Genomic DNA, 13,012 nt, shown 5'->3' with positions numbered 1-13,012 from the left:
GGGTTATCGTTAAGAAAATTCTTTGTATAAAGGATTTTTTATTTTTATAAGTAATGGTGACACCTTAAAGTGTCAAATAATTTGTAATTTTACTTTTCTTTTCTTTTTGTTTTTTTGGTAAGAGAACTTTACTTTTCTTAACACCTCTTAAGGTGCCTTTTAAAATAATACACATTTTTTCTTCTTCGAGGGTAAATTCTATCATTTTACATGCAAAATGTGCAAGACAATATAAGTTTTGGATAATAAAGATAAGTCACTTCCAAATTACTTTTAAAACCTTTTATATCCCTCACTTAAATGACAATCAAAATAGGGTATCAAATTCTACATACACCTCCAACCAAAAAAACAAAAAAAAACAAAAATTCTACATACACCTATAGAAGTCTCTCTCTCTCTCTCACACACACACACACAAAATGATCTATATATATATATATATTTTTTTTTTATTTTTATTATTTTTTTTATTTCTTTTTGAAAAAAAATTTCTATTTATAGACGTGTGTAGTGCATAGCCGAAAGATCACAAAGATCCCTAAGCGAAGGAATGGGTGTTGACCATTTTGTCATACTCACAATAGACATAGCCTTCCTAGTTGGATTCTCTAGGAACATAGCAAGAATCCAAAAATTACAATCCTTAGAATAGGACTTCAAGTGGATAATATCCTCCACAACTGGTTGCACAGATAAGGGAAGTGAAGAGAAGGACCCGTGGAGGTAAGCAACGAGGTTGCTACAGTCAAGCGAGATACACTCCAGCATGCCGCTCCTTACAGCCATTGCTTCACCATCGATGACCTCTGCGAATTTTCCTTGCTCAGATTTTGCCAGCATGATATGGGAGTAATGGGACGCACTATTCCGGATAATAATTCCACAGCCTCTTTTACTCTCACCAGCACTTAGAGACGCATCGCAATAATTCCACCCACTTGACCGGATTTCTTCAACCTGAGGGGGGGGGTTGGTTGTAGATGGAAGCTGCACTTATGTGAATTTTGAATGAGCCTTTTGCGCCACTTGGATGACTTCAGATGGGGAACGGTTCCTTTTACCAAACACCACCTAGGGGTGCAAGTTTGGCCTTGTCGGCCCGAACCCGCCCTGGCCTGCCCTGAGTTTGAACAGGGCTTGGGCTGAGATATTTGGCCCTGAGGGCGGGTCAGGGTTGGAAATTTTTGGCCCTAAGTCAGGGTCAGGTTGGGCTAGGGTTGAGGCCTCAAGCTAAGTCTGGCCTGGCCCGACCCGACCTTGTTTTGAGTTATACGATAAAATATATGGGAAAAAGATCTCTGTTTGGGAGTGTGGCCTACGCCAACACTCCCATGAGTCTATCTCTCTCTTCTCTATATGAAAAGACACCTCTGCCCCCTTATTTTAAGGAGGAGAGAGATAGAAACATGGGAGTGCTGGCGTAGGCCACACTCCAATACAGAAAACTGCTTCCCAAAATATATATATATATATATATATATATATTATAAACTAAACGTCATCCAAATTTTGTTATATGATATATTATATATGAAGATAATATGTGATAAAATACATTTTATTATAGTGTTATTTTATGTAGAATTGATAATTTTTTCCCCGACCCATTCCAGCCCATGCATTTTCCTTCCCTTCCCCATGATCAAGGCCAATCAGGGTCAGCCTGACCCGACCCTAAGGAGGGGTCAGGGTTGGATTTCAAGCCCTGAGTCAAGGTCAGGTAGGGCCTGGGCCCAATTAAGGGGACTCAGGGTTGGGCTAGGATTTTATAAAGCCCCGGCCCAACCTGACCCTGTTGTAACCCTAACACCACCTCAGTTCTAGCAATCCATAATTGCCAGGCAATAAAACTACATAAACCAATTTGCTCCTTTGATTTCTTCTTCACCAGCCTATGAACTCCTTCCATTCAGTAATCCATTGCTTCAGAGGGGATTTGAACTGCCGAAGCACCTTTCAGAACCGCTTCAACGGCGGATTGACAGAGCAGCTAGCTTCCAGGCCAGAGCAACCCAACTGATGTTGGCCAAACAACGGTCCAGGGATCAAACCTTGGTTCCCTAGGGAGACCAAGATATTTATCTTTAGGGTTTTGCACGCCCTGGGTTAGCCCATGGTGTCCCATGGGTGCCCCATTTTAATTTTAGGGTTTCCCATGGTCGCCCATGGGAACCCTGGTGCATCCCTATTAGGGTTTCTCCTTCCCTATTGCATTCCATAAAATTAATTATTACAATAGGGACGGAGAAACTCGTCTCTAGTCCATCACATGGCAAGAGGGATCCATCCCATACTCGAATGCGCAGCGAAAAATAATCGATTCGAGTTTCTTTCGCATCCCATAAATATTAATAATCAATGAACAGAAGGAATTAATAAAGAAGCGCTAACCTGGTGAGCCTCAAGTGTTGCTCCTCTAATAGACAGTGGTTCTTCCTCCAATGAGCGCTCCAAGCAAACGGATCCGAACCTCCAATGGTGCTACCAAGGTTCTACACGCCAATCCCGAGATGCCCTCAAACTCCTCAAGACAAATCTAGGGTTTCACAAACCCTAACTCTCAAACATAGGTGAGAGAAGCAAGAAGAAGAAGAGAGATCACAAGAGGGAGAGAGAGAAACCAAAAACGTAGGAGAGAGAGTGTCTGCTCCAAAAACTTGGAGAGCTTCTCTTCTGCGTATTTTTGGTCCCCTATTTATAATAATAGGGTTTAATTAAATCCTAGATAGGTTTAATAGAGCCCTAGTGAGAGTCTGACTCTCTCTCTCTCTCAGTCTGGCAGTTCTGTTTAAACTCAAAGTGCTACACAGGTGAAGAAGTAGAATCTAATAGGGAAAATATTAATTAGATTCTTTATTTAATTATTAATGGATAATTACAATTAGCACCAAATCCATTAATTAAATAAAGAGCCAATTAAATTAGCAAATTCCAAATAACTCCCTATATGATAACAATTTATCATATACAACCCCCCCCACTAATCAACACCATCATTATGGAATCTAGGGCATGTACACATGTACTGCCAAACCCCAATCCATAGTACATGTCCATATAAGAGCGTTTGTGCAGCCGATCGGGTCCTGCAAAACTCGATAAAACACTTTATTTGAAATAACTATAAATAATGTATCATTTTATGTAAAATAAATTTTGCAAAACCATTTCCAAAACGTGCTGGATCCAGTTCGATCCGACCATGCCGAGAGCAGTCTCTATCTTGGTGTTCCCCAATCGGGCGGTGGTGACCGTGTTGGATAACTCCTTCACTCACAAAGTGTTCACGCATTCCCGAACACCGGCTTTGACTCGCTTGAGTCTCGGTCATTGATGAACCAAAGAATGCGATCACACTTTGCGTGGAGAGGTTCCCTCGGTAGAGGTGTCGGTGACACATTTCTATCCCTTCCTACATCCGGCAGTACATGAGGGAATCGACAAAGTAGATTCTTCGCCAATGCACACATCAAACATGTGAGCACTCGCATTCGTACCCTGACATCACATGTCTAGGCATACCCAATGCGACGACCATATGATAAGGGTGCCCAGCCCAAACCCTAGTCGTGACTACCATTTTAAGTATAACTTACGGACGCATAATGCTCAAAAAGTTTATATCGCATGTGACAATATTAAACTAAAATGTATAAATGTTCAATACAAAGGTGAACCGGGTTGAACCGGACCGAACCGGGTTTGATGGACACACACTTGTCCAACAACTGAACCATAGATTGGATTCACTATTCTACCACAAGCTTCATAGAGAAGTGATCTGAATATCGCTGCAATTAATCAATGGCAAAACAGTTTAGCAAATAAAAGTCAACATGGTTGAAGGACACAGCAACACCCACAGCTTGTCCGCCTTACTCTTCTTCTCCTCATCACTCGCCTCTGAACCCAATTGCTGATTTTCTCCATGGAAATAAGGATGAATCAAACCCAACCCAATAAACCTCACCCCCTCTAATGGTGTCTCCGCCGCTCGTAAAACCATGTTATGGGCAATATTAGCGCTTGCGCTATCTCCCATGACACTCACTCTGTTCAGATCGGCGTGCTTGTTCAACCATTCTTCAGGGCCGTTCCCATTACAATGTGAAGCGACCCATTGAAGCACTACCCATGAATCGTCATAACTGATGGGGAGAGGATGGGCGATGCAGAAGCCACCGCCATGGATGTAGATCAAAAGGGGAAGCTTTTGAGCGGAAGAATTGGTGATTTTGGGGAGGAAAAGATGGGGGGAGAGTGGAGACGCCAGTTTCAGGTACGATGACAATATCTTTGGAGGAAACACCGGTTTGGGGATCGATTGCAGTGGCGGGGAGGATTTCAGTTCCTGCAAGCCTTTCGGCATGACCGTTCTTGTAGATCCGAATAAAATTTGGCATATAGAGAGCTACTTCATCGTTGCTTGAATCCATTTCAAAATTTAGATTTTCACCAATATTTCAGAGGGTCGCAGGGAGAAGGAAAGCGAGGGTTATCAAGGAAGTACCAGTGTGTATTCTCACCTCACATGAAATAACCTTTCTACCCCTACTCACGAAATCATTCCATCATCCCCCACTTGCTCAAGGCTTGGAAATAATCTAGAAGGAGATGGGTACAATGGGAAAATTATCCTCTCCAATTCCCTATAGTTCAGTAATACGGCAGTGCTAGTGTAGATGTCCAGCATGTAGCAGCTCGGACATCCAACGCTCATTGACTATGTTGAGCTCATACCGTTTTGATATCCAAACTACCACGTATCGAACATCTACTCTAGCACTGCTGTACACTCGAGCTAAAGGGAATTGGAGAGGATAATAATCCGAGACAATGATGCTGCTTATTTATTTGAAACGGCAAGTGAGATAGGAATCATAGGATCAGCTCCCCATAAATGATGTCCTAATGACTTTATGTACAGTTTCGTCTTTGCTTGTACATTTTTTTAATAAATCATTACAAAGTGTTTAAAGGAGCATTTGTGGAAAAAAAAAAACGAATTTGAATGTCCCAAAACCATATGTGATGAGTCATTTTACTGACTTTTGACCTAAGTAAATTAATATTGTCACGGGTTCAGGTCAGGGTGTTCATACAATCTTACAGATTTCATCAATACAGAGGATTTGAGAGAGGAGCGGGTTACATGTTTAATAGGGTCCACTCTAGTGTATGGGCGTTAAATTGAGCTAGCATATGGAATAGGTTAAAGGGTTTGATTTAATGCGTTCCGTCAGCTCCAGAGATTTTGACGCATCAATCAAGTACCTAATAGAGCGATAAAACCAAAGTGCTCCAACTAGAACCATGTCAATTACTAAAAGCTGATATGGACTTCTGCAAGCGGACACCAGCTTGGTTTGGTGGTTTGTACCTATCTCGTCGAAGTAGGTCCTAGGGCTAAGTACATGGTTTTCGATAATGGCCTTGGATTGGCCATATTGATCGATCGATATCGTTATCAGCCAATCTATATTGATATCAGTGGCACCAATTACTGATACTTGATCGATACCAAATAAGTGCACTATATGGACATAAGGGTATAATTGTCAAAATACCCTCTCATATCAATATCTTTGAAGGTAAAATTGTGTGATACAACTGATACCATCCCCATAACCGATGATACCAAATAAGTGCACTATAAGGGCATAGGGGTATAATTATCAAAATACCCTACGATATCAATATCTTTGAAGTTAAAATTGTTTGATACAACTGATACCATCCCCATATCCGATCTGATACTGATATCCGATACCTAAAACAATGCTTAGATCTCGAATTCGAATCCTCCCAACACATTTTCACCAGCGGGCCTCCAACCCCAAGAATGGTTCTGGTTCTGGTTCATGTCAATGGCGCATAAATGGAATCCAAAAGAGTGAGTGGATTCCACATGTGTGTCATCTGACATATAAGAATGATTCTTATACAGAACCATCCAGCCTCCCCAGCCTTGAATTTTTATTCTATCCAGTTCTCTACCTGGTATAGTTGTCCAGTTCTCTCATTGGAAGGCGGAAATGACAACTTAACGAAAGGTGTCAAATAGTGTGGTTTTGATTATATGGGGCGGTTCCAGTTCGGTGCACATTTTGCAAGGTAGAAATCAAAACCACACCGGATAAGAATCACCTAAAATCAGAATCGTTTTATATGCGGTGCGGTTTTAGCAGTTTCTATTCGATTTTTATTATCCGGTTAACAAACGATTTACATGCGGTTTGGTACTAGACTACCATCATTAACCTCTACTGTTCTCTTAGGCATAGACCCAACTGGAGGGGGATTTGGTACTAGACTACCATCATTTGACTCTTTCATCTCAATTTCAGACCTTTCCATTTTACCAATGAAGAGAAAATACAATATCTAAAACACCTACAAATACAAAAAAGATTAAACATATTAAAACAAACTCATTTTTCAATCCATATTAGCATGCACGTACTAGAAACACAAATCTAGAATTGCATTTAGTTACAAAATTTTCGATCCAATCTACCTAAACCAAAGAGTGAAACATTCATCAACCATGCAGAAAAATCATTGAAAGAAACCAAAGGAGAAAAACAGCTATTGTCAAGAAAGACATGCAACATCTGCAATTGCAACAAGAAAATTCAGTATCAACAGAACCCTTCCAAAGTGTTAGCCCATCTTGCGGTTCTCAACATAATCAACTCAATCACCTTTTAAATAGATCTTTGCCATCTTTGGAAAACTTCAATGACCCTTTCTTGGAAAATAAAGATATGACTAACCAATAAAAATAACTTGGGAAGCATGGTTAAGAGACAAAAAGCCTTCTACTGAACCAGACAAATGGTCTATTTGGATCGTGAATAAACTGCTTATAAGAGAATATCAAAATTGAAAATTATGCTTACCACCCAACCTTGCTCCTTGATATTTGACATATGTCCAGCCTTTATCTGGGTAGGTTTCACGATGAACAAGAACAACCTCTAATGAACAATTATATTAGTTTAAAACAATTAATGTACTTGAAAAAAAAATATCAAAACAAACAAGTGAACAACCATCAATCGAAGATGTAGATGAGAATCATGAGATGGAAAATAGTAAAAAACGAATAATGCATACTGAAAAAAAAAAAATATCAAAACAAACAATCATTAATCGAAGAAGTAGATGAGAATCATGAGATGGAAAAAAGTAAAAAACGATTAATGCATACTCTGCAACTTGAAACCGCCATTAGAGATGAGGCTGAGAGAGAAGAAAAGTGATGAATGAGTTATGTACCTGCAAGGATGCAACTGGAAACCACCATTAGAGATGAGGCTGAGAGAGAAGACGAAGTGAGAAGTGAGCGACTGAGCTGAGGGTTGAGGAGGAATCGCCCGGCGGCATACAATACAAGGTAAATACTTTGATTCGTAGCCGTAGTCGTAACTCTATAAAAAAAACTAAAGGGTAAAGGTAAAAGGGAAAGGGATTAGTCGATTGGGTTTAGGGTAAAAGGGAACATGTAACGTTTGGCATTCTAATCGGTTTGGTTCGATTCATAACCGACGGTTTTCTGGGTTTGAACCAAACCAAACCGATAATAGAACCTATGAAATCATAATTGCGTCGCTTTTATACAGTTCGATCATAAACAACTGGTTTCGATTCTAACAAACGGTTTCGATTCCATTTTGACACCCTTGACTTAACCTCACTTAGGCAGTGTGGTCGAGCAAGAGGTTTGATCATCATTTCCGACCCCCTATGAGAGGAACTGGACAACTGGTCTGGGGCAGGGAACCGGAGAGGATAATGATCCCCCAACCCCGAATTCAGATCGTCTACGGCCTACTGCCCATAGCAGCCATAGCAGCGCTCTAATGAGGCACGGCGCAATGACCGCCTTACCCTTGCTTGGGCAAGACACTCGGGCAGGGGTAAGGCAATCATTGCACCGCGCCTCATTAAGGCGCTACTATGGCTGCTAGGGGTGTCAACCGGTCCGGCTCGATTGGGTTCGGTCGGGCCTAGCCAGGCCTCACGGTGCTTAAAGCCTACACCGTGATCGCCCGTTTAAGTCTTCGAGCTGGGCCTGGTCGGGTTTCGGGCTACAATCGGGCTAATGTAATCGGCTATTAATTGGGCCTTAACCGGGCTCTAAACGGTGCAGCCACAGATTTAATGCATATTAAAAAATAAAACTTGTCACTTTACAAGAAGCATTAAACTTGCAACTTGCACATGAAACCCAAACCTTCATGGGTACTTGTTTGGGATTAGAGACTTGTAACTCCAAGGGACGTGGGTGACTGAAATGGTGGATTGAAGGAGGAGAATTCGAATTCGGATTTCCCATCTCTCACCTTGTCTATGAAGACTTTGAAGTGAAGAAACTCAAACACCCCAAATGGGTATTGTAGAGTGTAACCATGAAAGTGTGAATTATAGAACAATGCTTATGGTTTATTGTTGGCTTCTAATTTTTTTCTAAGTCAACTATAGTGGTAATACACCTGACGATCATCAGAACCGCTCATTCTTGTGTTTGAGAGAGAGTGAGAGAGTGAGAGAGTTGGGGCAGCAAATTGGGCTTTGGATTTGAGAAGAGACTGAGGGGTGAGAACGTTGATGAAGTACAAAATTATGCCACATTTATAATCTAGTACTGCATGTCAAGGAATTTTCCCAATAACCAATAGAAATATGCCACATAGAATAAAGTTAACAAGTAGAGAAAGGGCTAAACAATGTCTGAAAGGAATAGAAAAGGGTCGGGCTCGGTCGGGCTAGGTCGAGCTACCATTCAGTCGATCCGATCGAACACCCGACGGGCTAAAATCCCACACCGGGACTGCCCACTTACTAAACGTGTTGGCCTTAAGCCCGACATGTTTAATAAATGGGCTGGGCCGAGCTTTATCTAGATGGGCTCGATTGGTTCTACACTTCTACCGGGCCGGGCCTTGAATTGACACCCCTAATGGCTGCTACGGATAGGCAGGCTGTAGACGATCCTGATCCCCCCATCCCTACATCTGGCCGTCGTCATCCTGATGGCCTATGGCCCTATGTACTCCTCCTTAAAGAATGAAAACATTAAAAAAAAAATGGAAAAAACGTAAAAGGAAAACCGAATTGAAGACGCGTGGAACTGAATTATCCGTTTCAGTTGGGCATCTCGAATTCCGTTAACAATTTTTGAGATTGCGTAAGATCTATAAATAATTGAAAATGGATTCACGAACTCCTAGTTAATGCGATCCTCCCACCATCCTCCCACCTTAGTAAAGATGACACGTAAGTAAGCTCGACACAAGATTCCAACATTTAGAATCATTCCACATGTCACTCTGCCAGCACATGGGGTCCAAACTCCAAACTAGTAGAAACATTTACTTGTGAGTTGTGAACACCCCCCCCCCGGTAATAAAGAATGATTTGGTTCCTGATTTTACGCCAAGTGGCCTCTCTCTCTCTCTCTCTCTCTCACATTTGGGACGTGTCAAAGTGATAATAGCTTCCTATTCCTTACGTGCCTTAGCAGTCAGGGATAGGAATAAGGATTCAGGATTAAAGGTTTCGTTGGCTGTACTTGAAATGATGATAAACCTTCAACTCCCACAAAAAACAATTATGATTAAACCGGACCGATCTCAAATTCAGCCGGACCACAATCAAACCCCTCAGAATTCACTTCCCTAACTACCCCCATCACTTAATTTTGTTTCCTAAAAAATAATTTAATATTATTAAAACAAATGATCCATAGGTCTCACCTATCAAATAATTATTTTTAGTTAAATAAGACATGAGTTGGTCCCATAATTTATGTGTGTATATTGTTTTTTTTTTCAATATTTTTTAAATCTAATTACTAAAAATATATAATTTTCATTCTTGAAATGTTCAACCATATTTTTACAGTACCATTTGAATTTTAAACCATTTAAATACGTCATATCAAACAAATATTTTTTTTTATCATTCTCCTTAGGATTAGGTCTCAATTGGGTCCAGCAAAATAAAAATATCCGATACCTTGATCCATGGAACTGGGTGATGTCTATTTTTGTAATTTTGCAAGGCTGCATTTAACTCAGTTAGAACCACATTAGTCTAATATAAAAAGGGAGAAAGAACAAAAAAAAATGGAAGAGGAGGTTGGTCCGGCTACTAATTCGGACCCGTACCCAAAGGCGACTCACCGGTCAAGAGCCAGGAACGTCGAGTGGTCCCCACTTCTTTTCTCTGTTTTTATAGAATACGCGTTAAAACCGTGTATCGTGATCTCTGCTCCACGCCTTTATAATGACAGTTTACCGAACAGGGTTCAACAATAATTCAGATAGAGTCTTCTTTCCCTCTCTCTCTCTCTCTCGTCCACCTTCGAAACCACATCAGAATACGAAGCAAAGGCATTAGAAACTAATTCGCCATGACTTCTGAAAGCCCTAGTCTCAAATCTTCAGTTTATCTGGAAGACATGGAAGAGCTTGAAAGGGTATTCAATCGATTTGATGCGAATGGTGACGGAAAAATCTCGTCTACGGAGCTTGGCAACGTTCTCAATGCCCTAGGCTCTGAAAGTTCTCCGGAACAGATTCACCGCATGATGACAGAGATCGACACCGACGGAGATGGCTATATCGATCTCAAAGAATTTGCCGATTTCCACCGTGGAAGTTCGATCGATGATGCAGATGCCGGTAATGGGATGAAAGAGCTGAAAGATGCATTTGATATGTACGATAAGGATCAGAACGGTTTGATATCGGTAAATGAGCTTCATATGGTGTTGAAGAGCTTGGGGGAGAAGTGTACCATCCAAGACTGCTCCAAGATGATCACCTCTGTCGATGCCGACGGCGATGGAAACGTTAATTTTGAAGAATTCAAGACGATGATGACAAAAGGCAAGGCTTAGGCTCACTAGATCTGAAACACTAATCCTAACTCTTCTACGTGCGTGCTTCTCTTTTTTCTCTTTCTAATGTCCATAGAAGTATAAGGTTTTTCTGTTTCTGTAACCTATTTTAAGAAAACTCCAAACAACTCAGGGGAAGTGAAACTCTTTAAGTTTAGATTTAAGGAGGTTTGAATTAGAGTGTGTTTCACACTACATGTAATCCCTGTGTTGTGTTTACTTCTTCTACTGCATCAAATGGAAATAAAAAAAACAAGAAGAAGCTCAACTGCTGTTTGTGGTAATGTGAAAAAGAGAAAAGGATTATGATTTTTTTTGGTAATTAGAAAAAAGGACTATGAACTCACATCAATTTATTGAATGTCAGAATCAGATAAGCATGAACCGACTGTAGGAGATGACTTGTTATCAAAACAAAAAAACGAGACTGTAGGAGATGACTCGTGAAGTTGGTGCTTCGCCAAATGCCAAGTGTTAGTACGCTCCTTTTGACCAGTTGAACAACAAGGTCGAGATTCGACAGCCACCGTCTCCAAAAGGAAAGAGGAATGGGTGGAGGAGAATCAGGAGGTATTCCGTCCTGGCACTTGAAATTTGGGTTCAGCGGGTCCCACCATGGATCAAGGTATCTGTATCGTATCCGCCTTTATGTATCGGTATTTCTGGTACGAGATATGAATATGATATGATAGGACCCCACTTGGGCAGGGGGTAGGGCGGTCATTTTGTCCCTCTTTGTGTCTGGTAAGAGAAAGGGAGGAGGGGGAGGTCTAAGGGTGTCAAAACCTAATCCGAACCATTAAGATCAACTAAAATCGATCAAAAAAATTTGAGACCGAACCGAACTGATCCTTATTGGATTGGTTTTGGACTGGGGTATGACGAGACCTGTTGAAAACTGGATCGCACCAGATTGATCGATAACAAACTGAAAATCGAACCGAATGAAACTGATAAGAAAATAATGAGTATAAGGTTATGAATCATTGAATTGATTTCAATATTAGTGACCAAATTTATGGTTGTAAGATAAATTGTTACAAATCAATGAGTACGAGGTTATGAAAATAGGAAAATTGATTTGTAACAATGTTTGTTCCACTGCTCTCTTTTTTTAGTGTGAGGCTAATGAAATATTTTATATAGTTGAAAAGAGAAAGAGAAGAAAATAGGCACAAACCGAACCCAATTTGTTTAAAAAAACCCGGTACCAAATCGAATCCAAACCAATATCAACTCGTTATCATAAATCGAAACCGACACAAAACCAAATCGCATCGAAACCGAAACCGAAACCGAATCGAAATCGAAAAGTTCTTAATGGATTGGTCTCGGTTTCTCTAAAAGCCACACCGAAAATCGAAAAACCTGGACCGAACCGACCCATTGACACCCCTAGGGAGGTCTAAGCATGTCAATCGATATTCAAAAATCCGTATCGATTCGCATTTGTATCTATTTAGGAGAATCCGAATCCGTCCGAAAATTAATCGAATACAAATATGATAACCCCCCTATCCGACTGATTATTATCCAATTCGTTAAGCAATCCGACGGTAATAAAATGTCTGAAATATATCTTTGTGCCCATCTAACCGATTAAGTTTTTTTATTTTTATAATTGTATAAGTTAAGATAATGTGATTCTGTTTCTAGATTTTCTAGTGGTTTATATATATATTGTGTTATGCATTGTGATAGATAAAATCAAAAGTAGAAAACGTAAGAAAATCAAAGACCAAGAAGAATAGAAGAAAGGGTAGTTTCTAAAATCTCAAGTCTCAACCCTAACCCTCATCAACAAAATGGTAAAGATGTCAACTGATAGGATATTATCCGAATCCGTCCGAAAACTAATAGGATATTATCTGTAAATATAATCGGCTATGAATATGATCATTCCATTATCTAACCGAATTCGATCCGTTTACATCCTTAGGGAGTTTGTAGGAGAGGAGCGGGATGCAATATGATATCAATATAGATTGGGAGTATCGGCTAAAAAGTGATTGTTTCGGACTTTAGTTTGTAAATACACGTATTATATGTGTATTATATGTATAGCTGAATGTTTGAAAACATATTTAATCGTATAAGTAC

The 13,012-nt window shown here is 40.3% G+C and overlaps 1 protein-coding gene and 1 pseudogene across 1 annotated transcript; one reads left to right on the top strand and one right to left on the bottom strand.

The window, feature by feature from the left end:
- Nucleotides 1–3,820: 3,820 nt before the first annotated feature.
- Nucleotides 3,821–4,490, bottom strand: LOC122650908 (annotated as a pseudogene).
- Nucleotides 4,491–10,385: 5,895 nt separating this feature from the next.
- On the top strand, nucleotides 10,386–10,948 carry LOC122652202 (probable calcium-binding protein CML18). Its single transcript, XM_043845882.1, has one exon. The coding sequence runs from the start codon at nucleotides 10,424–10,426 to the stop codon at nucleotides 10,910–10,912; it is 489 nt and encodes a 162-aa protein (XP_043701817.1). The 5' UTR covers nucleotides 10,386–10,423; the 3' UTR covers nucleotides 10,913–10,948.
- Nucleotides 10,949–13,012: the final 2,064 nt, after the last annotated feature.

Source organism: Telopea speciosissima, chromosome 2, assembly GCF_018873765.1.
Source record: "Telopea speciosissima isolate NSW1024214 ecotype Mountain lineage chromosome 2, Tspe_v1, whole genome shotgun sequence".
Taxonomy (NCBI): Eukaryota; Viridiplantae; Streptophyta; class Magnoliopsida; order Proteales; family Proteaceae; genus Telopea; species Telopea speciosissima.
Note: the sequence above shows the minus strand (reverse complement) of the source record. Positions and strands in the feature narration are given on the sequence as shown.

Coding starts and splice junctions, on each gene's coding strand:
- LOC122652202 (XM_043845882.1), top strand. CDS start 10,424: ATGACTTCTGAAAGCCCTAGTCTCAAATCTTCAGTTTATCTGGAAGAC.